We start from the raw sequence: 25190 nt of genomic DNA on the forward strand, positions 1-25190 counted from the left end.
GTTTCAAGAAAAGTCACCCTTATTCTCATCACCAGGATATAAGTTATTATTAACATTTTGGTACAGATAGTGTATGTGAATGGATTTAAAACACACATGAATATATTATTTACAAAGTGAGGAACCAAACTTCACACAAAGATTTGTACCTGTCATTTTTTAACTAAAAAGAATCATGAAAGTGATTATTCATCAAAAATAATACTTAATGGTTGCATAATAGTAAGTTTTATGGCTATATCGTTTAACTGTTCCCTTGTCAAAAGATGTTTCAAATTGTCCACCTTTATTTTATTTTTATTTGTTTTAGAGACAGGGTCTCACAATGTCTCTGAGGCTGGAGTGCAATAGTGCCATCATAGCTGACCATAGGCTCAAACTCCTGGGCTCCAGCAATCCTCCTGCTTCAGCCTCACAAGTAGGTGGAACTACAGGTGCCAGTCACTATGCCCAGCCTTTAAAACAATGTTGAAGGAAAAAGAAAAAAAACCTGTACTTTCTTTAGAAAAAATGAATTTCTGGTAACTCCTTTCAGATAGTTTCTTAGAAATGGCATTATTGACTGGCAAAATTGTTCAAAGATTATAAACAATTTTAAGACTCTTGATACAAATTATCAACTGTTCTCAAGAATGTGATACCTGCTGGTGGCTCACACCTATAACCCCAGCACTTTGGGAGGCTGAGGCAGGTAGATCGCTTGAGCTCATGAGTTCGAGACCAGCCTGGACAATATGGCGAAATCCCATGACTTGAGCCCAGGAGGCAGAGGTTACAGTGAGCCGAGATTGCACCACTGCACTCCAGCCTGGGCAACAGAGCCACACCTTGTCTGAAAACATAAAAAGAATGTGACATGAACTTTCATTCTTAACAGCAACACATGAAAGACAGAGAGACCATTCATCACATTTCTGAAAACACAATTTCTTGGTAGTTTTTTTAATGATGAAATTTAAAGATTTCACAATAAAATGGAGGTTTCACATAAAGCGCACTTACTACTACTTTACCTTCTTCAGTAGATTCTTTTTAACTCTTTCAATAGGAAGAGGTCTGCCATCATGGAAGTTGGTAAGGATTACTGCAATGGCTGTAAGAGTTTTACCCTTAAAAAAGTTTTAAAAAGATAAATGGTCAGATTGTGAAACCCAGTTCACCAGAAAAATATTCCCATTTTAAAATCAAGTAATCGAGTACCAAATATCATTCAAGGTCACAAAAGTGTACTGTATATACATGTTAATGAAAAATGAGTATTTCATTTAGTTAGAAAATGCTTTCCCCACTGCATTATTAGGGAATTATTAAATGATTTACACTATAAAATACTGCAAGTATCTCTGAGAAGTGTCATTGTATTGAATGACTGCTATTCTACAATTCTACATTTAATCCTGAACTCTTGATTTTTATCACGCAACTATTTATAACTACTCATTTGCCATGAAGTTCGGAGCTAAAGTGATTAGTAATTCCAGTATGCATATAATCATTTTATTAAAATTTGACTTAAAGATAATACCAAGCTTAAAAGTCATAACTTCTCCATAAAGCATAAAAGATATATTTCTCATGCATTTTTCTTAAGTGGAAGCATGTAATTTTTCAATATTTACTGCAGCTTAATTCATAGTTGGCAATACATTAGTAAATCTCTGGCAATTTTAAAGCAGTGTAAATAACAGCAGTTTTCGAAGTGTGGTCCACAGGCCACTGGGGATGGGGAGGGTTTCCCAGGAGCCCTTCACGAAAATGTGAAGTCAAAACTGTTTTTATAATACTACTAAGACAGACCTTACTCTGTTAACATCTGCACTAATCCTACAAAAAGCCCAAATAGCAATGGTCAAAAAAGTGCCTCAGCATAAAACAAAGCAGTTGGCACTAAGGTATATTAGTATTAGTCATCATATTCTTAACTGCCACATACAGTTAAAAAAAAAAAAAAAGTTTTCCTTAAGAATGTTCTTGGCTGGGCACAGTGGCTCAGGCCTGTAATCCCAGCACTTTGGGAGGTCAGGAATTCAAGACCAGCCTGACCAACACAGTGGAACCCCGTCTCTACTAAATACAAAAAATTAGCCAGGTATGGTGGCGCATGCCTGTAATCCCAGCTACTTGGGAGGCTGAGGCAGGAGAATCACTTGAACCTGGGAGGTGCAGGGTGCAGTGAGCCAAGATTGAACCATTACACTCCGGCCTGGGCAACAAGAGTGAAACTCCATCTCAAGAAAAAAAAAAAAAAAAAGGAAGAATGTTCTTGATGAAGCAGTACACATTAATTTTATTAAATATCATTACTTAAGTACAAATCTTTTTAATATTCTGTGTAGTGAAATGGAAACTACATATGAACTACTTCTGCTGCATATGAAACTATGAGGGTTAGCTAGAGAAAAATCACTCAAGCTGGGAGTTACAAGCTCAACTAGTCACTTTTTTCATGCGACACCATTTTTACTTGAATGACAACTATCAATCACGACTGAGTGTCTGAAAGATACTTTCTTGAAAATGAACAAAGTGAGGCTGTCATCTACAAAAGAAACAACTGAGATTGTCAATGATAAAATGTGAGTTTTCAATAGAAAATTAGAATGTTGGAAAAGTTGTGTGTGACACTATGAACATAGTATCTTCCCAAGATGTAAATGATTTTCTAATAACATCAGTGGTAATATTAATGAATGTAAGTTTTGGATATTGCACATGAAATACATCAACATTCAGTAGGTCTGCCGAACTCAATGAACCAACATTTTCTAAATGAGCAATGCCTGGTGTTATAAAATCATACACGGGTAAAATATCCATTCAATGAACAAGATACACAAATAGATTTTAATGAAACAGGGCATAAAAAGCTCACTGATAATGATTTAGAGTTCCGTATTACAACAATTAACCTTTAATAAATGAATACTTATTGAATTTTGATGTAGTATATCAAAGAAATCTGCAATTCTCTAAAAAGCTACTAAAATACTCCTCTTTTTACAACAACATACCGTCGTAAGGACAAATTTTCTTCATATACTTCAACCAAAACAACCTAACAGAACAGACTGAATGAAGAAGCAGGTGAGAATTCAGCTGCCATCTATTCGGCCAAACACAGAGATGTGCAAAAATGTAAAACAATGCCAGTTGTGGCAACAAAATTGTTAGTTTTGGCATAGTTACTTTTCTTTTAAAAATATGCTATTTATGTTAACAAGTAATGAGTTTGTACTGTTATCTTTAGCTACCACTGCCTAATACTATAAATACTGATAACAGCACACAAAAACAAAAGCTCTTTGAGATCAGTAGTTTTTATGAGTAGAAAGGGTTACTGAGACTGAAAAATATAAAAACTGCTAGTGTAAGGACCCATAAATATCTATTTAATACTCTGCATACCACAATATTTGTGGTGGAATACAATTTCACATAACATTGTTTTGTCTTTACTTTTTAAAAGAAAACCTATGAAAGACAGGTCACCCTGAATTTCTTTTTTTTTTTTTTTTTTTTTTCTGAATTTCAAAGCAAAGAAAATTGAGAAACATGGCCAGGCAGGGTGGCTCACATCTGTAACCCCAGCACTTTGGGAGGCCAAGGCGGGCGGATCACTTGAAGTCAGGAGTTCAAAACCAGCCTGGCCAACGTGGTAAAACCCTGTCTCTACTAAAAATACAAAAATTAGCTGGGCATGGTGGCACGTGCCTGTAATCCCAGCTATCTGGCAGGCTGAGACAGGAGAACTGCTTGAACCTGGGAGGCGGAGGCTGCAGTGAGCCGAGATCGCATCACTGCACTCCAGCCTGGGTGACAGAGCAAGACTCCATCTCAAAAAAAAAGAAAACTAAGGAACACATCTTTATACCACTATTTTAAGTAAAAACTATAGGAAAAACTGTGTTCTACAAAGATAGTAAAATCTAGTCACAAACTGGTACTAACATATTCCTATCTCTTTTTACTTCAAAATTACTTTCTAGAAAATCATAATCACAAAATTAGATTTTATTAACTAAAGAAAAAAATAATTACCAAACCCATATCATCAGCTAAAATTCCTCCATGGACATTTTCTGGTCGGTCCTTCTCAGCAAAATTTGTTATTGTGTTATAGTATAAGTCATTTCGCTGTTCCCAGAATGGTGGAAGTTCTTTGCTGTTTTCCCGTGACACCATCCAAGCTAGAGCTTGTTTTTGATGTGGAAGCAGTGGTGTTTCAATAGCCTATAAATAAAAAGTCATAAAGGGAAATACATTAAGCCATTCCTTTTTTCACATGCAGATCCTGTGATTAAACAAAAAGTAGATTATAAGTATATTTAAACATTCTAAGTAGTCTTAAATAAAAAATATTGGTTCAATACCTCAGCTGGTTCCATTTCATGGGTTTTATCATCTTCTTTTAAATCTTCAAACAATTTGTCAAATTCTGTTTTAAGCTACAATAAACAGCAACAAGAAACAATGTAAAACAAACTAATTAAAATAATACTCGCACTTAAGTCAGATTTGAAATCATTCAGTTAATTAACTGACGTTAATGTCAAACGGGCCAGGAGTGGTGGCTCATGCCAATAATCTCAGCACTTTGGGAGACCAAGGTGGGAGGATCCCTTAAGCTCAGGAGTTTGAGACCAGCCTGGACAACACAGTGAGAGATCCCGTCTCTACAAAAAAAATTTTATTTTTATTTATTTATTTTTTTTTTTGAGACGGAGTCTCGCTCTGTCACCCAGGCTGGAGTGCAGTGGCGCGATCTCGGCTCACTGCAAGCTCCACCTCCCGGGTTCACGCCATTCTCCTGCCTCAGCCTCTCCGAGTAGCTGGGACTACAGGCGCCTGCCACCACACCTGGCTAATTTTTTGTATTTTTAGTAGAGACGGGGTTTCACCGTGGTCTCGATCTCCTGACCTCGTGATCCGCCCACCTCGGCCTCCCAAAGTGCTGGGATTACAAGCGTGAGCCACTGCACCCGGCCACTACAAAAAAATTTTTAAAAAATTAGCCAGGCATGGGGGTGCATGCCTGTAGTTCTGGCTCCTAGGGATGCTGAGATGAGAGGATCACTTGAGCCTAATAGGTAGAGGATACAGTGAACCATGATTATGCCACTGCACTCCAGCCTGGGCAAGAAAGTGAGACCCTGTCCCAAAAAATTAAAAAATTGAAATTAAATTTAAAAAACACAAACTAGTCAAACACCAAAAAGGCACATAAATCAACTCTAGGATTACACTACTCACTGAAGAGCGAATGAACAGGTGCTTTAGTTGTTAGGAGGTAAAAGAATATAAAAGAGCTTTAAGTCCCGAGTTTCAGTCACAGTTTTATCACAGATAAGCTTATATGTAAGTTTCAGCAAGACTTGACCTTTATGGCCCCATGTCTTATTCCTATAAAATGAAAGGGATGAACTAAATTTAGATTGTCTCTAAGGTTCCTTCTGCCATTAAAATTCTGTGATGCTATCAGTTGTATTCAAAATATTTTGTCAGTCCTATCAGGTCAATGACATTCCATTTATTATTACTGCAATAAGGAACTTACCATGCACGATACTTTTATTATTATGCTAACTTAATTGACTATTTAAACTAGGTTAGTCCAATTTTATATCAACATATATGTGATACAGATATTTTTGAAAATTAACACATGAACACATCAGCAGCTCAGAAGAAATCAGGCCAGGTCTAAAAAATCAGAAGTAACCTGGGGCTTATCTACCAGAAACCAGCTCAAGTCCTTCTAACAATAAGCAGGGGAAATATGGTAACTACAATTAGTAGATAAAAGGACTAACACTGGTAGATACAAACATCAAAAAAGTTTTAATGTTATTTTTAAATTGATCTGCGTTAATTTACTTTATATACTTTTTTTCAAAGAAATTCAGCATAACTCATCCTAAATTATAAATTAGACAAAGATAATGTGAAGAATTTGGAGTTAATTCTTTAGCACTGCATTTGCAAAATTACTGAAAGGAGTCAAGTCTCAGCTTCAATTTTTTTCTTAAAATTACTACTTGAACATTTAAAACATTTCAAACACAAAAATATGCCATGCATAAACAGGAACGTGTGTGTTTTGTATATTAGGTACAAATGTTCATGTATGGATTTATTCTTTATCAGTAGTTTTTATATAAAATGTTAACATATATATATTCTATTTATTCTATAACATGTTTCATTATAATTTAATATATTTGAAGACCACAAATACCCACACGTACATATTCATCCTGCTCTTTTAAATACAAACCTGAAACATTTAAAATTCACTTTTAGATTACAAAATAAAAGAGAAGCACACCTGTTCAGTTGTCATCTGTACTGCAGCATGCACTGGCATACTATAGCTTGGTCCAGCTCTTCCAGAGCCCCAACCACTTTCCAAATTGAATCCTAAAGCTATAATTTACAAAATAAAAAGAATAAAGCCATCAAATAAAATAGGTTTTCATCTTTTATTAAGTAGCTTTTAAAATGTGCATTAACAGGGCTGGGTGCTGTGGCTCACGCCTGTAACCCAAGCACTTTGAGAGGCCAAGGCAGGTGGTTTGCCTGAGCCCAGAAGTTCAAGACTAGCCTGGGCAACATGGTGAAATTCTGTCTCCACAAAAAATACAAAAATTAGCAGAGCGTGATGGTGTGCGCCTGTAGTCCCAGCTACTCGGGAGGCTCAGGTGGAAGGATTGCTAGAGCCCAGGAGGTCAAGGTTGCACTCAGCCACTGATCGTGGCCACTGTACTCTAGCCTGGGTGACAGAGCAAGACTCTGTCTCAAAATATATACACAAATAAATAAAATGTGCATAACAAACTGCATTAAAAGCCTTGTATTTTAGAGGTATTTTAGAAGCTAAATACTAAATCACTAAAAAATACAAGTAATTCCACATTATTTGAACAAACTCTTGCCAAGCAATCCTTTTCATTCGCTATCAGAAGATTATTTTTGCTTAAAATTTATCAAAAAGAATGTTTAAAATCACGGTTTCCAGATGTTACCATTAGGGAAAATTAGGGGAGGGTATATATGAGACATCCTTGTATATATGCTTTTTCTTTAATTTTTTTAATATCCCCTCACTCTTACTATTCTAACTGCGTATATTTTAATGTGTGAATCTATTTCAATAGAGGCAAAAGGAAAAATCAGAGATTTCCTCAAAAAGACTCCTGAAAAAAAGTGGTACCTTGGAGCCTTGAGCACAAATTAGCCAACAAACTCCAAGACAGAATAAATGTTTCATAACCCCTGCATCTTACAATATCAGGATAATATTAGGTCAAACCCTAAACTTACTTTTTGGTGCAGGACCCAATTTAAATCCATGTTTCTTCAACTGATCTGAAACCGCTTTTCTATTTTCTTCTTTTCCCCAAAAAGTCATATGCAGAGGCATGGTAAAAGCATTGTTTGCACCAAAAGGAACTACCCTATTATATTTGGGAGAAAAAGAAAGGGAAATCAGAAGCATTACTTTTTGTCCCCACTAAGAATTAGTTCAATATTTTAAGTGTATCATTTACATTTTACATTAAAGTAAAGTAATAAGGAACTAGTTGGGCAGACTTGAAAGAAAAAAGGAAAAGAAATAGAATCATAATCAGAAGGGTGATTTTTAGAAACAGAGTGCCAGAAAAAATTGAGAAAATGGAATAAAGCGGTTTTAAAAATGCAACAATGGCCTGTAAACATATAAGTAAAATAAGTTAAATCAAAGGGTAGAGTTTGGCTAACGGAACCACTGAGGGTAGTAACTCATTCTGCTTGGAAAATGGGAAATGCAAGAACTTGTGATTCACTAAGTTATTCTCAATAACTGAAAAACCTGATAAACTGAAAAAGGAGAAAACAAAGTGAGACATTACTGAGCATTTATTTTCTCTTCCAAACTCATCTAGGATTATGATATGAATATCCTAAAAATTAGAATTAGAATATCAAGATCCTAAATATTCCAGATACTTAAATTGAGATCACAAGTACAAATGCCTAAAAGAGAAAAGGTAACTGAAAGATTGAAAGAGTTTAGAAAAAGAAAAAAGAAAGAAAACAGGTGATAAAACTGGGAGAGCATATGCCCTAGCTTTAGCTCTCCCTTTAGGGAGAGTTCCAGTCAACTGTTGTCATACGGAAGTGACAACTCATCCTGCATTGCCAGATTTTCCACTTGTCAAGAGAAAAATAAGTTTTTTGTATTTAAGGAAATAAATTAATATGTATAAAATGCAGACTAGCTAGCTATTTCAATAATTAGTACTAAACGAAGAAACGTCTAAAACACTGCAGGGCAAAATGAAATTCACCTACATCATATCACAGAATACCAGTTTATAACCTCTGACATAAACAAACACTTCCAGGCCGGGCACGGTGGCTCATGCCTGTAATCCCAGCATTTTGGGAGGCCAAGGTGGGCAGATCACCTGAGGTCAGGAGTTCAAGACAGCCTGGCCAACATGGCAAATCCCTGTCTCTACTAAAAAATACAAAAATTAATTGGGCATGGTGGCAGGCACCTGTAGCTACTCGGGAGGCTAAGGCAGGGAGACAGTTGCTTGAATCCTGGAGGCAGAGGTTGCAGTCAGCCGAGATCACACAACTGCACCATAGCCTGGGCAACAGAGTGAGACCCCGTCTCAAAATAAATAAATAAATAAACAAACATTTCCAAATTCCTAAACCTAGTTACCAAAAGATTTGAAGAAATGGAATGTACTTCCTAATATTTGAACCAAGGTCTATTTTCTCCATGGTAATAATTCCATAGGAAAATGAGAGGACAATTGTTTGATGGCTGGGGTAGTAGAAGTATGTAAAAGGAGAAATAAAACATTTCTTTAACATGCACCAAAAGTACAGTATAGAAATTGTTAGCATAACTTTATAGGCTCTAACAAGAAGCCCTAACAAGTTCAAAGATGACTATAATTCACAATTATTAAAACTAAATTCTGAAAGTACATTACCCTTCAACTTGTGCCAATTTGTTGTCCATGATATAGGCCAAAGCACCTGCAAGCTCTTTCTTTAAATGGCCAACTTGATTTCCATTCACATTGTTTACTTTAATTGCATTCTTATCATAAGGGTTATTAGGATCTCGTTGTAATGCAACCATTTCATTATTATTAACCTAATAAAAATGATAAACAGATAATATTACATTATAAATAATAGACAATAACTTTGTTATACTTTATCTGGGATTTCCATTCATTTTTTAATGCTACTGCTAAACACTGCACATAAGAAAAATATATTTTCTAGACACAAACTACAGAAATATTAATATATATATTATTATGATTCTTTAATATTATTTTTCTAATCTATATTCATTAGGAAGTTAACAAATCTTAATGTCTAAAAAATAGTCAAATGTAAACTAGCAAATTCAAATTATCTAAAATTTTCAACATCATAACTTCTGAAAAATAGCCAACCCTTATTGAGTGCTTACTATGTGCCAAGCATTGGTCTAAGTACATTGCACAGACTGACTTTTTAAATCCTCACAGCTCTATTGGGAGGTACTATCATTATTCCCATTTTACAAACGAAGAAACTGAAGCACAGAAAAGTAACTTGCCCGAGGTCACAAAGCTAAAAGGTAGCAGAGCTAGGATCTGAACCCAGACAGGGTGGTTCCTGAGCCTCAATTCTCCAGAATATAAAAGTAAGGGAATAAGGCATTTATAAGTCAGGATGAAACTAGGTAAGAAAAACATATCCAGCCTTCAACTCATGCCATTCTGATTCTACTTTATTAAAAACTGTATGATGTAACTTAAATATTATGATGTATATTTTTAAAAACTGAAGGAGAGTAACACAATAAAGAATGGTAGAATAAGGACTTTCAAAAATTCCTCAATAAAGGCAACAAAAAACTAGATAAATTATTGTCAGAATCAAATGTTTCAGAACACTGAGAACTAAATCAAAGGCTTGCAGAAATCTGGGTAACATTTATTCAAGAATAAAAAGAATAAACAGCTGAATATCAGTACTTCAGTCCCATCCCCAGCAATACTGTAGCCTTTAAAAATAATAGCTCGCAGCCAGGCACAGTAGCTCACGCCCCCAGCACTTTGGGAGGTCTAGGTGGGCAGCATCACGAGGTCAAGAGATCAAGACCATCCTGCCCAACATGGTGAGAACCCCGTTTCTACTAAAAATACAAAAATTATGGGTGTGGTGGAACGCGCCTGTAGTCCTAGCTACTTGGGAGGCTGAGGCAGGAGAATCACTTGAACCCGGGAGGCAGAGGTTGCAATGAGCCGAGATAGAGCCCCTGCACTCCAGCCTGGCAACAGAGCAAGACTCCATCTCAAAATAAATAAATAAATAAATAAATAAATAAATAAATAAATAATAGCTTGTTGGGATCCTAGGTAAAGCCTGGCAGTCACCAGAAAAAATCAGAATGGAGTTACAGTTCTTTCAGAGATTCATTCCCAAAGAACTGTTATTCTCCTGAAGTTCCCCAGAAGACCCCACTTGCAAGGCTGACTGTATTTAACCTCTGAGCTCACCAAGTACAAAAAAACCTCCCTTGGGCAGATGTTTGTCAAAAACAATTTTACAGGAAAAGTGTTTTAACTTCATGGCTGCCTGAGGCAGTGGATAACAGCTGAAGCAAAAAAACAAAAAGGCTTATAAAGAAGAGCTAGGGAATGAGATGTCTGTGAGGGCTTTGAAAAGCTCCAATGTATTTCTGGAAATCTAGAAGGCCATAAGCAAGCACAGAGCTGGTATGCATGACCAGGGCTGTGCGCATTCTCAAGAAAGACCTGAGAAGGCCCTAAATGCTCACCTTTGCCTGAACTTGAGGCATTTAAACAAGCCAGAAGTGAAAGCTAAAGCAGAATTGTCAGGGGCCTTAGAGTGTTGAAGGAATGCCCTAACATACAGAAGTTCTCAGCAAAGAATGTACGATTTATTTATTCCAGCACAATCATTAGCTGACGGCAAAGCTAACCAAGTACAGACTTCAGTGACCACACACAATAAAGGATAGACATCACAGAATTAATTCAGAAAAGTCAGTAACAAACACACACTAATTACAAAACTCAGCAACAACAAACCACCCTGATTTCCAAAGTTGCCACATTATTTAAAATGTCAATTTTTCAACAAAAAAAGTACAAGACATGCAAAAAAATAAGCAAGTATGGTCTATACACAGGGAAAAAAAGCAATCAATGTCAACTGTCCCCAAGAAAGTATAGATGTTTGACATAGTAGAAGAAGAATTTAAGTCAGTTATTTTAAATATGTTCAAAGGGGCTGGGCATGGTGGCTCACACTTGTAATCCCAGCACTTTAGGAGGCTGAAGTGTGAGGATCTCTTGAGGCCAGGAATTTGAGACCAGCCTGGGAAACATAGCAAGACCCCATTTCTACAAAATAAAAATAGAAAAATTATCCAGGTATGGTGGTACGTGCCTGTAGAACCAGCTACTCAGGAGTCTGAGGTGGGAGGACTGCTTGAATGCAGGAGTTCAAGATTACAGTGAGCTATGATCATGCCACTGCACTCCAGCCTGGGTAATAGAGCAAGAACCTATCTCTAAAAAAATTAAAAAGTTCAAAGACCTGGCCGGCCGCAGTGGCTCACACCTGTAATCCCAGCACTTTGGGAGGCCGAGGCAGGCGGATCACGAGGTCAGGAGATCGAAACCATCCTGGCTAACACAGTGAAACCCCGTCTCTACTAAAAACACAAAAAATTAGCCGGGCGTGGTGGCTGGTGCCTGTAGTCCCAGCTACCCGGGAGGCTGACGCAGGAGAATAGTGTGAACCCGGGAGGCAGGGCTTGCAGTGAGCCGAGATCGCGCCACTGCACTCCAGCCTGGGTGACAGAGCGAGACTCTGTCTCAAAAAAAAAAAAAGTTCAAAGACCTAAAGCAAATCATTTCTTTCGACATGAAAACGCATGTCTAAAAGCATGGAAACAATGTCTCACCAAACAGCAATTCTAGAGTCAAAAGGTACAATAACTGAAGAAAAAATTCACCAGAGAGACTCAACAGCAAATTTGAGCAGGCATAAGAAAAATCAGCGAAGCTGAAGATAGGTCAATTGAGATTATACAATCTAAGGAACAAAAAAATGAAACACGTAACAGAGCCTCAGAAACTTGTAACATCAAGCATACCAACACACATACATAATAAGAGTACCATAAGGAGAAAAGAGAAAGGGACAGAAAAAATATTTAAAGAAATAACAGCCAAACCTTCCCAATTTGATGAAAACCACTACTCTACACATATAAGAAGCTCAACAACTCCAACTAAAATAAACTCAAAGAGATCCACACCTGGTCACATCATAATCAAACTGTCAAAAGAAGTTTGAGACCAGCCTGGGCAAAAGGGTAACGACAGTTTCTGAAAAAAAAAAAATTATTTAAAAAAATTAAAAATAAATTTTTAAGTATAATTTTTTTGTAATTTTTGTCCTATCTCATTAAAAAGTATTTAAAATAATTATAAATCTTTGTTGATAGGTATACTACATATATAAAGATATAACTTGGATAACAGCACAAAGGCAGGCAATAGGATGGAGCTGTGAGCAAAGGTTTTTTTGGGGGTTTTTTTGTTGTTGTTTTTTTGAGACAGAGTCTTGCTGTCACCAGGCTGGAGTACAGTCGCACAATCTCGGCTCACTGCAATCTCTGACTCCCTAGTTCATGCGATTCTCCTGCCTTGGCCTCCCGAGTAGCTGGGACTACAGGCAGGTGCCACCATGCCCAGCTAATTTTTGTATTTTTGGTAGAGATGGGGTTTCACCATGTTGGCCAGGATGGTCTCAATCTCCTAACCTCGTGATCCGCCCACCTTGGCTTCCCAAAGCGCTGGGATTACAGGTGTGAGCCACCATGCCCAGCCACAAAGTTTTTTATATACTGTTAAGTTGGCACTAATCCAGACTAGGTTCTTATAAATTAAGTTGTTAATTGTAGTCCCTAAAGCAATCATAAGTAACTCAAAATATATAGTAAAAGAAACAAGGGAATTAAAATGCTACACTAAAAAAACATCTATTTAACATAAACTTGAGTATTGGAGGCCAGACCCAAATGCCACATATTGTATCATTCCATTTACATGTAATGTCAAGAGGAGGCAAATCCATATACACAGGAAGAAGACTGATTCATGGTTGCCAGGGATTGAGGGGTAGAGGTAATGGGAGTGACTACAAATGGGAATGAGGTTTCTCTTTGGAGTAATGAAAATGTTTGGAACTAGATTGTAGGGATGGTTGCACAACCTTGTGAGTATTCTAAAAACTACTCAACTGTACACTTTAAAATGGTAAATTTTATAATAAATGTATCTCAATTTTTAAAAATTCCTTGAAAATATACAAGAAAGCTGCTTCAAACCTCTCCCAGCATCTGTCTACTGACTCAAGAGATTACAGCCAGAACCAAACAGAGTATTAGACAGATATTCATCTCTAGACCTTTAGAGATATTATCTATGAGGCAGAGCTATGTTCTCTCGCAGTCGCCACCCCTCTGCCACTGCCTACAGGATGATCTTTTTTAAACCGGATTATGCAAATCCTAGAAAATACATAACCAAAAAAAAAAGCAAGGCACAAAACTAACAATTTTTGAGCATTTCATCTCAAATAAGGTATTACATAATTGTAATTTATCATAATAAGCTATCATTAATTACGATTAGTTAACTGTCATTACAAATAACTAATTACTAGAATTTTAAATAAAATATATATGAGCCAAAATATTGGAGACTATAAAAACAAAAACATGGTCCCAGCAGCAAGAAAAAATTGGACATATAAAAAAACAAAAAGACAAAGACAACAATAACAAAAGGAATGAGAATTAATCATAACAGTATAGTCATACCCTGCGTAACATTTCAGCAATAACAGACCACATATATTATGCAACAGCTGTTCCACAAGATTATAATGGGGCTGCCCTATAGAAGTGTACCATTTTTTATATTTTATACAATATTTTTACTGTACTTTTTTCATGTTATATATGCTTAAATACACAAATGTGTTACAATTGCCCACAGTATTCAGTAAAGTAACATCCTGTTCACTCTATGTTTCCACAAAGAAATCACCTAACACTTTTCCCAGAAAGTATCTTCATTGTTAAGCAACACATAACTGTATTTTAAAATAGAAAGAAATAAACCACATTATAAAATAAAGCCTTTGACGGGTCAAAAAATAAATTTAACCATATGCTTATTGAAAACACACTTAAAAAAAAAGAAAAAATAAAAATAAAATAACAATAAAAAAACACCAGAGTTAAAAATAAAGAATGCTACTATATAACAAAACTTGGTGACTAAAGGCAATGCAATACTTTACACGTTTAAAGATTAAAAGATTAAATGACTCAAATTAAGTGCTCAAATCGCCAAGTCCAAAAGAAAAAAAAAGAAAATGAACCTAAAAAAGAAAAACCGAATGTAACAGAGTAATTATTAAGCCAAGAAACATAATCATTAAGAAAAATCCAAGAGAGGCTGCCTTGAAAAGAAATAATGTCACAGTTAATCAATAAAGACACAAATGTGTAACGCAAAGAATAAAAACAGGAATATAATCACCTTTTTAAAGAAGTTTTTTAAAAGTTTTTAAAAAGTTTAATGGAGCCAATAAGGCATGTAAAATTGTGTTCTGGCAGACATTAAAAACATGGCACATTTTATCAAAATTTGACAATTCAGAGTAAAGGGTACTGAAATTTAAGGTTCAGAGCACCAACTTAAAACAACCAAAAAAATGGTTATTCAACCTGGAAAGAGTAACTAGAACCAAGGCATAAAGGGGAATTTAAGTGTGTGTTCCTCCAACTCAAAATCCTTCAGGAATAGGAGTTCTGGCCACTTGTTAGCAACACATCACACCACCAAACCCCAATTCCAGAAAATTACAGTTACAATTTTATAAGGATAAATGATTATTATGCACAATTCTATGGGAATAAGTTTGAATATCTAAATAAAATGGATGCTTTTCTTCAAAAATGTAACTAACCAAAATTGACCAAAGAAGTACCTAAATTATGCTGAGTGAAAACGCCAGACTTAAAATAGTACGTACTGTAGAATTCAATGTATATGAAGTTCTGGAATAGGCAAAACTTATTTATAGTGATAGAAATCAGACTTGTGTGGCCGGGCGCGGTGGCTCACGCCCGTAATCCTAGCACTTTGGGAGGCCGAGGTGGGCGGATCACGAGGTCAGCAGATAGAGACCATCCTGGCTAACACGGTGAAACCCCGTCTCTACTAAAAATACAAAAAACTTAGCCGGGCACGGTGGCAGGCGCCTGTAGTCCCAGCTACTTGGGAGGCTGAGACAGGAGAATGGCATGAACCTGGGAGGCGGAGCTTGCAATGAGCCGAGATCGCGCCACTGCGCTCCAGCCTGAGCAACAGAGCGAGACTCCGTCTCAAAAAAAAAAAAAAAAGAAAGAAAAGAAATCAGACTTGTGGCTGCCTAGGGCAGGAGCAGGGAAAAATGATTGCAATAGGATACAAGATACTTTGAGGGAGACGGATACAATCTGTATCTTGATTGGGGTAGTAGTTATCAGGTATACATCTTTGTCAAAACACTAGGATCATACATTTAAAATATGTACATTTTATCATATGTAAACCACATCTCAATTAAGTAGAAAAAAGTTAAAATAAGTATGCAAAGATAGTACCTCAATTTTTATTACTTTTTTATAATAGTGATTAACTCAAAAATGTCCATCAATAAGGAAATTATAAGTCCAATATAGATGATATTCCTAATCACTTTAGGCATAATATGATCTCATTTTTATTAATACATAATATGATTCCAATTTACATGCATATGCTCACAGCAACAAGTGTAGAAGATAAGTTATGGTTCTGGATGATAGACTTTAGAAGATTTAATGCTTTTTTAGCCATTTAAAAATAATGAACATGGCTGGGCGTGGTGGCTCACGCCTGTAATCCCAGCACTTTGGGAGGCCGAGGTGAGTGGATTCCAGGGGTTCAAGACCAGCCTGACCAACATGGCGAAACCTCATCTCTCCTAAATACAAAAAATTAGCTGGGCGTGATGGTGCATGCCTGTAATCCCAGCTACTTAGAAGGCTGTTGCAGGAGAACCGCTTGAACCTAGGAGGTGGAGGTTGCAGTGAGCCAAGATGGCACCATTGCACTCCAGCCTGGGCAACGCAAGCAAGACTCCGTTTCCAAAAACAAAAAAAAACAAAACAAAAAAAGAACATTAATTATAAAATAAATGATATCTCAACACAGTGTTCCTGGAAAAAAATAAAATTTAATATATATATATTTGGCAAAATAAGAAAACTGATGATTACTTTTTATCAACACACACTAGAGTTTACCGACATCACAGAAATTATTCTCAGATCAAAAATACTGATTGCTCTAAGATCAATAACTACCATAATCTAGTATTTCATGGTGGTATAAAATAATTATCGAAAGCAATGTAAGTTTTGAAAAATTAGCACAAATCTGAAACATAAAAGCTCAGAAATGCATATGAGAGCCAGAGATATACAGATGTGAAATAAGAAGTGATAGATTTCAAGAATCTATTAGAAAAAATTAGAGGCGGGGTGCAGAATCCCAGCACTTGGGGAGGCCAAGGTGGATGGATCACTTGAGCCCAGGAGTTCCAGATCAGCCTGGACAACATGCCAAAACCTACAAAAAAATACAAAAAAAATACAAAAATTAGCTGGGTATGGTGGTGAACGCCAGCAGTCCCAGCTACTCAGGAGGCTGAAGTGGGAGAATTGCTTGAGTAGGGGAGGCCGAGATTGCAGTGAGGCCAGATCAGGCCACTGCACTCCAGCCTGGGCAACAAAACGAAACTTGGTCTTAAAAAAAAAAGAAAAAAAAATCCAATTCGCTTAAGTGAAAGAGAAAATCACACTGGCCTGAGAATTCTATGCGACATTAGGATATGGAGAGAAACTATATATTACAAAGATTTTAAATTTAGCCCAACTGTCATTAAGTCCTTCATAACTTTCATTTTATGAAACTGTCATTCATAAAATGCCACAATTATGAAGATATAAAAACTTAGGAAATATTGTCTCTTCCTAAGGAATCTCCTAGACAACACATTTCAGACAATCAAAAAACAATTTGAAAAGTTCCAATGTAAAGGAAATACGGGAGAAAAACAAATCCAGAACATGAAACTCCCAAGGAATCTCCTGCTGAACATGCTTCAGACACCCAAAAATAAAAAAGATTTGAGAAGCTTAAACGTAAGAAACATACGGAGAAATGAAAGAATAAAATCCAGAAGATTCCACAAAATGACCTCCTTTTTGCAACAAATCCATGACATGAACAAGGCGCTGGGGTGTGGGGGTGGGGTGCTACCCATAGTAACCAAACATAAAGCACTGAGGCCAAGTATAGTGGCTCATTCCTGTAATCCCAACACTCTGGGAGGCTGAGGTGGGAGGGTCACTTAAGGTATTTGTTATTTTTTGCGTACAAATATTTAATTAACTTAAAGTAAAAAAAAAGATTAACCGTACACATCACCTGCTAATTCTCTTATTTTCTAGGTTAACGCCAGAAATATAATCAAAATTTAACTTAGTTATCTACTATTATACTCACTACTCCCGTGTAATAGCGTAGTCCAACCACATGACCTCTCAAACTTCCAAATAAAACGGAATCTAGTTCTTCATCAGTAGTTAGAAAGTCATCTGGAGGAATAACATCTTGGAATTCAAAACGTGGAAAGAAAGTTGGATATGAGAGGCGTGGAAAATTTCCATGAACTCCATACTGGACAGTCTGCAAGTACTTCCAAACTGGATCCCTATTTTTTTTTAAAGGCAAAGAAAAACAATATAATATTTAAGTATTTCCAAAGACCATACGAGTAGTTTTCTCATGCTTTACTTCAGCAAATAAAATCTTACATGGGAATCACGGTAAAGATTAATAGTTACTCTCGTTAAAGCAGGAATTGCAGTGAGTGGAGAAGGCTTCTAGGAACTCTACCTGTTTTCAATATTGGCTCTTCTACCTGCCCCCTAGGTATTCAAAATGAAAAGCCTAGTCAGAGTTCACTAACCTCTTTCCCAGTGGAAATCATCTAAATTGAAATGTATATGATGTCTGCAACTACAATTACGGGCCGGATGCGGTGGCTCACGCCTGGAATCCCAGCACTTTGGGAGGCAGAGGCAGGTGGATCACCTGAGGTCAGGAATTTGAGACCAACCTGGCCAACATGGTGAAACCCTGTCTACTACAAATACAAAAATTAGCCGGGCGTGGTGGCGCCCATATGTAATCCTAGCTACTCGGGAGGATGAAGCAGGAGAATCACTTGAACCCGGGAGGCGTAGGTTGCAGTGAGCCGAGATTGTGCCACTGCACTCCAGCCTGGACGACAGAGCGAGACTCCATCTCAAAAAAATAATTAAAAAAATAAAATCATATGCCAAAATTTCAATAGGGATTGAGCTATAAAAGACTTACAAAAATACAACTATTATTGTACCCGAAGTTGTTTATAATTTTCCAGAAAATACATCCAGCATCCATCACTGTAACTCCCTCCGAACAGAACACTTCTTCTGGTATCCAAACCACGCCACCGTGGGAAATTGGCCCCAAGCCATCCGTACCCGCCTCCCGTCGCTGGTTTAAGCATAACCCCAAACCTGTTACATGTAACTGTTTCGGGAATGACCATAAACACCAATTTGGACAATGAAAAGTGAGGGGGAGTCTACTGGAGCATTGCAAAAAGTTTCCATTCTCCTAAGAACAGTCGCTTATTTACGCTGCGTTTTCCTTGCAAGTGGCGCATATCTCTACCAGCTCCTCTGCAAATACGTATCTGCACGTCTGTGCATACAGATAAGCTGTGAGCCACTTGGGGACAAGGGCTGTCTTACTCGGCCCTCCACCGAGCACAATGCCTGGCGCACAGTGGGTATCTAATGGATGTTTTGTTGCATAAAGCACGGGCCGAGAGGCTTTAAGCCTCAGGCCCCCCACAGTCGGTGACAGAGATTTCCCAAGTCCCTAACACGGGACTCGCCCTAGGAGCCCCTACTCGCCAGCCAAGACAATGCATTTATTTCTCCCGCGGCCACATATGCGACCAACATAACGAATACAGCTGCACAAATCGCCCGGGGAACGCAGAGGAACGCGGGGAAGGTCAGGTTCATTTGGGGACGCCTCCAGGCCGATAGCTCAAGCGCCCCACCCCCTCCGCCCCCTTCACCTCTTGAACATCCAGGACATGGCGCTGAGTGGGATGACAAGAGGAGCGCCTCGGCTCCCCTGGATCGTTTTCGAGCCGCCTCGATACGCCTCCTTTCAGGCCCCGCAGCCCTGAAGCCGGAGACAAATTCCGAGCGCCGGATCAGGAGTGCACGACTGGAAGATAAGTCGCCGCGAGTCTAGTCAGACGTCGACGCCGTCTCCTTCTAGCAACAATCTGGGAGACCAGCGTCGCTCTGTGACTGGCACTAGGAAAGCCCAATCACGAAGAGGAGAGTGCGGAGCCAAACCAATTAGAGCACAGAAGGGAGGGCAACTCCGCCCCGCTGCCATTCAAGACGGCGGGGGGTCCCAGTTGCAAGGGTGGTTTCATCCGGGTTCTTCCCCGCCCCCAAGGCGGGCGCGCGGGAAAGCCACGAGGCCCCAGGAGTGTGACTGCGGTGCCTGCGGTGCTGGTGTTTTGTTTGATTCCCTTCCTCAAACGGAGGGAAACGACTTTCCTTTACCCTACATGTCCTAAGACTGAACCCCATTCCACAGGCTCTACCGTATCCTTCCTCTTATTTTCTCTTCATCTAATGTGGCACGTAATAGGGCCTTATATTGAAGGAGCTCCATGGTTTAGGAGACCTGGAGCTACCGGCGAGATACTTTACTTCATTCCCTGTGGTGAACCCTGGGGACTTTCGCTCCAAATTTTCATGTTAAGCCTCAGCGTGTGCACGAGACACAACGAGTTTGGAAAATCTTAAATGGAACTTAGAGTCCCCTCCCCACCTCTTTTTGTTATTTTTAAGGAAAATTTTCCTTTCTTGGTGCAGGAAACCCATCACATGTTTATTACAGCTATGGGGGCGTTTGCCTGAAATGGTGGACGGGACCATTTTCCCCGTGGGCACTTGGCTGCTCCAGCCAAGCGGGGGAGGCCCTTGTTTTTCTAAAGGAACTGCAGAGGGGCGCTCTGAGGCCCTCCACGGCTCACTTTCCAGAGTCTGAGGTGACTGGAAGGAGAATGCGGCCCTGGGACCGTCAGCCTTGGACCAGCTGCAGCTGACGCCTGGCAGGGCTGGTCGCTGCGCGTTGAGGAGGCTGCTGTCCCCGAAGCTGGCCTTTTAATCGCACAGGGCGGGAAGCTGGTGGTGGCGCTGAGCTGCACAGGCGGTGCCATGTAACTGCCAGATAATACTTGCCCGTCACAGAGAGGTCCACGTTACACGCCCGTCAGCACAATAATATTACGGGGTCAGCTGTTCTTTTCTTTTTTCTTTTTTTGTTTTTTTCTCTTTTATTGAGACAGAGTCTCGCTCTGTTCCCCAGGCTGGAGTGCAATGGGGTGATCTTGGCTCACTGCAACCTCCGCCTCCCGGGTTCAAGCGATTCTCCTCCCTCAGCCTCCCGAGTAGCCGGGATTACAGGAGACGGCCACCACGCCCAGCTAATTTTTGTATTTTTAGTAGAGACGGGGTTTCACCATATTGGCCAGGCTGGTCTTGAACTCCTGACCTCAGGTGATCCGCCCGCCTCGGCCTCCCAGAGTGCTGGGATTACAGGCGTGAGCCACCGTGCCAGGCCGGTAGTCAGCTTTTCAAGACACATTTGTTCATTATCGTAAATAAACTGTAGTGATCTGTAATCATGAACCATGGATGAGCAATAGAATTTGAAGCAATGTATTATTTCATTTGACCAAAGTTGATGAGGAAGATAAAGACAATGGCATTTCAAATTATTTTAATTGTTGTATGTTCTTCTTGAAGTGTGTTGAGGCAAATGGCAATACAGTTCAGCTTTTGGTATGCCAGATTTTAAATAAATTCTTGAAAAATATGCCAGAAATTGCGCAAATTGAGGTTTTGTGTGTAAGAAAGAAAGTCATGCTCACTAGACAAAGAAAAAATTCCAAATGTGAGAACGTAGCTCCTTCAGACTTAAGGCTGGCCAGGCGCAATGGCTCACACCTATAATCCCAGCACTTTGGGAGGCCGAGTTGGGTGGATCACCTGAGGTCAGGAGTTCGATACCAGCCTGGCCAACATGGTGAAAGCCCGCCTCTACTAAGAAAATACAAAAATTAGCCAGACGTGGTGGCACGCGCCTGTAGTCCCAGCTGCTTGGGAGGCTGAGGCAGGAGAATCGCTTGAACCAGGGAGACATAGGTTGCAGTGAGCCGAGATCAAGCCACTGCACTCCAGCCTGAGCAACAGAGCGAGACTCCGTCTCAAAAAAATAAAAAGACTTAAGATCTATGAATAATGACTGTCCCATGGTTAAAGAATGTGCTTTGAATGAACTAAAATTTGCTATTTAAAGTCAACGGTTTTCTCTATGTTATCAGTATTTCACATCCCAGAACCAGGAGTAGAACATTCTTTCCCTTAATCATTCTTTGTTTTATATTTAAAGATCAAGTACAATTTGTACTAGTTTGATTAAAATGTTGCAGCAATTACAATTTCAGAACTATTATACTAGATAATGTTTTCTGAAATTAACTTTTTTGGTTTTTTCTTGATTTATTCTAATAACAGCATCACATGTACACATGAAAAATGAACACTTGTAACTGGAAAATGAAGTGTAGGGTGGCTTGTGGGGTTTTGGCTGGTGAGTAAGGAGGAAAGTGGCACTAAAAGGATGGTGGGGAAGATAAGGGTCAGATTACATAGGAACTTAAGAGTCTCCAGTAAAATTTGTGTTTTAACTGCAATGGAAAGCCATTGAATGTTTCAAGCAGGAGGATAACGACTTGATTTAGGCTTTTAAAAACGCTGGCAGCTCTGTGGAGAATTACAGGAAACAAGAATAGAAGCAACTGATAGGAAATTATTGTGTTCAGATAAGAGATGCTGGGGGCTTGGAAAGGGAAGGTGATGAAGCCAAGAGAACCAAAAGTTCACTGATAAATTTGGGTAGGAATGGTATGGAAAGGAAAGGAATCCAAAATTTCTCCAGCCAGCCACTTCCCAGTCACAAACACACTTCTCATCTGCACCCCCAGCCACACACACACACACACACACACACACACACACACACAATCTTTATGCAAATTAATCATGTCATGTCACTCCCCTGTTTGATTCAGTGAGCCTGAAATCCAAGAATGGCATATGTGGCTCTTCCTCCCACAGTAGCTTCATTTCTCGGGTCACTTCCCAACCCACCCTGCCTATAATGGCCTTCACTAATTTCTCTAAAAACCACGGACCTGGCAAAATTAATAACAAATCACTTCTTAGTATCTTCTAATAACTAGTTCATAATCAAACGTTCACAATTGTCTCAAAAAAAAAATTTTTTTTTTTTTTTTTTGATACAAGGTCTCACTCCAGTAGCCTAGGCTGGAGTGCAGTGGCGTGATTCGACCTCCTGGGCTCAAGCGATTCTCCAGCCTCAGCCCCCCAAGTAGCTGCAACTACAGGCACAGCGCCACCACCACCAGGCTAATTTTTGTATTTCTTATAGAGAGGGGGTTTTGCCACGTTGGCCAGGCTGGTCTCGAACTCCCGAGCTCAAGCAATCTGCCCGCCTTGGCCTCCCAAAGTGCTGGGATTACAGGCGTGAGCCACTTTTCTAGGCCTTTTCTAGGCTGGGTGTGGTGGCTCACGCCTGTAACCCTGGTATTTTGGGAGGCCAAGGCGGGCAGATCAGTTGAGGCCAGGAGTTCAAGACCAGCCTGGCCAACATTGTGAAACCCTGTCTCTACTAAAAATACAGACATTAGCAGGGGGTGATGGTGCCATGCCTGTAGTCCCAGCTACTTGGAAGGCTGAGGCAGGAGAGCCAGTTGAATCCAAGATGCAGAGATGGCAATGAGCCGAGATCGTTCCACTGCACTCCAGCCTGGGTGACAGAGCAAGACTCCCTCTCAAAAAAAAAATGTTTTCTACACTTTGCAAAATAGAATTTTAAAGCCATTGGTGTGGGGGCAGGGACCAGGCAGCAGGGAGGGGCTTTAAGAGAATAATCTGAATATCTAGAAGTCTGGCTTCAATACAGAAACTTTTAAGCTTATGTCATAACTCATAGACAGAAGAAAGTAGGATGACATAAGAGCTTGCTTGTTTGTTCGCTTCTTTCACTCCAAAAGAGATAAAAGTTCAATTGAGAATTTTCAAGAATGACAGGCAGGAGGGTTTGCAGAGTAAATCCTTTAAGTGGGTCTTAGAGAGAAGACCTGGAATACCATCACACTGGGCCAATCTGCACAAAGGGAGAATGCTAGAAAGTCTAGCAAAGTTTCTGTAGATTACACAAGAAAAGGAAGCTATGCCACATTTTCCAGAGAGTGGCCTCAGTATTCTGCAGATCTCAGAGAGAACCTCAGAGACTAGAAATGTGCCAAGGCAGTAAAGGAGTCAAGGTGACTGAGGTGGCTCTGTTAAGGGGACCAGGGGCAGCCTTGTGAGCTTCTAGCCCTGTGAAGGCCGGAGGGCATTATCAGGATTATGGTTCCAGCAAACAAAAGCAGGATGCTGGTCCCCAGCAATGAGGTGAGATGAGTTACATCTGCAATGGGTGACTGCATTAGACGAATGGAGTCCAAATATAACCTCCCTGGTGGGTAAGAGGAAGGGAACTAAATCTGAAAGCTGCATTTAAATGACTTTAAATCTTAAAATGACTGAACTATTCAGAAGTGACTAAATTAGCTTACCTGCCATTAGACAGAATGAAGGTTTAAGAAAAATTAAGTTCAATAAAGAAATATAAAGTTTTACGTTTGCAAATATAGTCAGTGATTGAAATTCTTACGTGCTATATGTCCATATGCACACATCTTGATGAATATATACCTAGATATTTATAGTAAATACCTCTAGCTGGTTAAATTAGGGAATTTTCATTTTCTTCTTTTTACTTATATGTATATAAAATATTTGCTACATTAAACATGTATTTCTTTTTGCCATAATAAAATAAAATAGTAATTTATTAAATAAATTAAAGAAATGATGAACTATTATTCAACTTTATTTTTATCTAATTGTAGACTTACAGAAAATTACAAATTTAGTACAAATTGTTGCCTCATATCCTTTATGCCACTTATTTTAATACCGTACATAACTATAGTACAATGACCAAAATGAGGGCATAACCATTGGTACAATACTATTTCTGAACCATTTTTTAAAATAACCAAGACAATGCAGTGGAAAAGAAAATAAAATATTTTGTGACTTACTAAATTTTCTTACAGTTAATCAGGTTTCTCTAGATTTTGGGCAAAATCCAGAGTAAAACCACAGCTGACAGGGCCAAAATGATATAAAATCAATGCCAAGTAAAAATCTTCTTAATTAAATAATATAATGAATATGAAGTGCTGCCCTGGAGTAGGCACTCAGTAAGTGCTCTTACTGTTGTAATAGAGTTACTAACGAGTCCTCTAGCACTTAAGAAATATGGTTGATTGAGGCCTATTTCTTGATTGAGGCTCAATCAGCAGGGTTGTTCCTAAATAGCAGAATAACACTGTTTCCAGAAGCCAGTCATTTTTCCAGGTGCACGTCCTTGGTCCTTGTAGTAGACTGAATTGTTTCATCAAGCAGTAGGAGACACTCTAATCTCAACTCCGCCTCTGAGAAATCTATGGCGTTCCAGATTATACAGCCCTTTCCCAGGAGATAATTGTTCCCTCCTCCTTTAGGCCTTAACTCACTAAATGCTCTTACGTGGCTCAAGCCCAGGGTTGCAAGGCATCAGGCCAGCCAGGATCTGCCCCCTCCTTTGCTTTCTGCTCAGGGTCCTTTCCCCAGCTTCAGGGAAGTACCACTCTAGGCCCTGGAATGATTTAGGGTTTCTGTCATGGCCATACCAAAGTAATCTTTTTATTTTAATGAATACTGC

At 39.0% G+C, this 25190-nt stretch overlaps 1 protein-coding gene across 6 annotated transcripts in view; it reads right to left on the reverse strand.

The window, feature by feature from the left end:
• HLTF (helicase like transcription factor) overlaps positions 1–19690 on the reverse strand; it is a 56707-nt gene extending 37017 nt beyond the window's left edge. For 2 of the 6 annotated variants that reach the window (XM_055247502.2, XM_055247500.2), the window contains exons 1-8: positions 19339–19603; positions 17706–17913; positions 8991–9157; positions 7321–7454; positions 6326–6423; positions 4371–4445; positions 4039–4230; positions 1014–1109 (exon numbers count right to left, since the gene is read on the reverse strand). In XM_055247502.2, coding sequence (XP_055103477.1) covers positions 1014–1109; positions 4039–4230; positions 4371–4445; positions 6326–6423; positions 7321–7454; positions 8991–9157; positions 17706–17913; positions 19339–19358 — 990 coding nt within the window. In that variant the 5' untranslated portion in view covers positions 19359–19603. Of the gene's footprint in view, positions 1–1013; positions 1110–4038; positions 4231–4370; positions 4446–6325; positions 6424–7320; positions 7455–8990; positions 9158–17705; positions 17914–19338 lie in introns of all 6 variants that reach the window. The other 4 variants (XM_055247501.2, XM_055247503.2, XM_063620226.1 and 1 more) reach the window with 3 other exon arrangements.
• Positions 19691–25190: the final 5500 nt, after the last annotated feature.

This window comes from Symphalangus syndactylus, chromosome 17, assembly GCF_028878055.3.
Source record: "Symphalangus syndactylus isolate Jambi chromosome 17, NHGRI_mSymSyn1-v2.1_pri, whole genome shotgun sequence".
NCBI lineage: Eukaryota > Metazoa > Chordata > Mammalia > Primates > Hylobatidae > Symphalangus > Symphalangus syndactylus.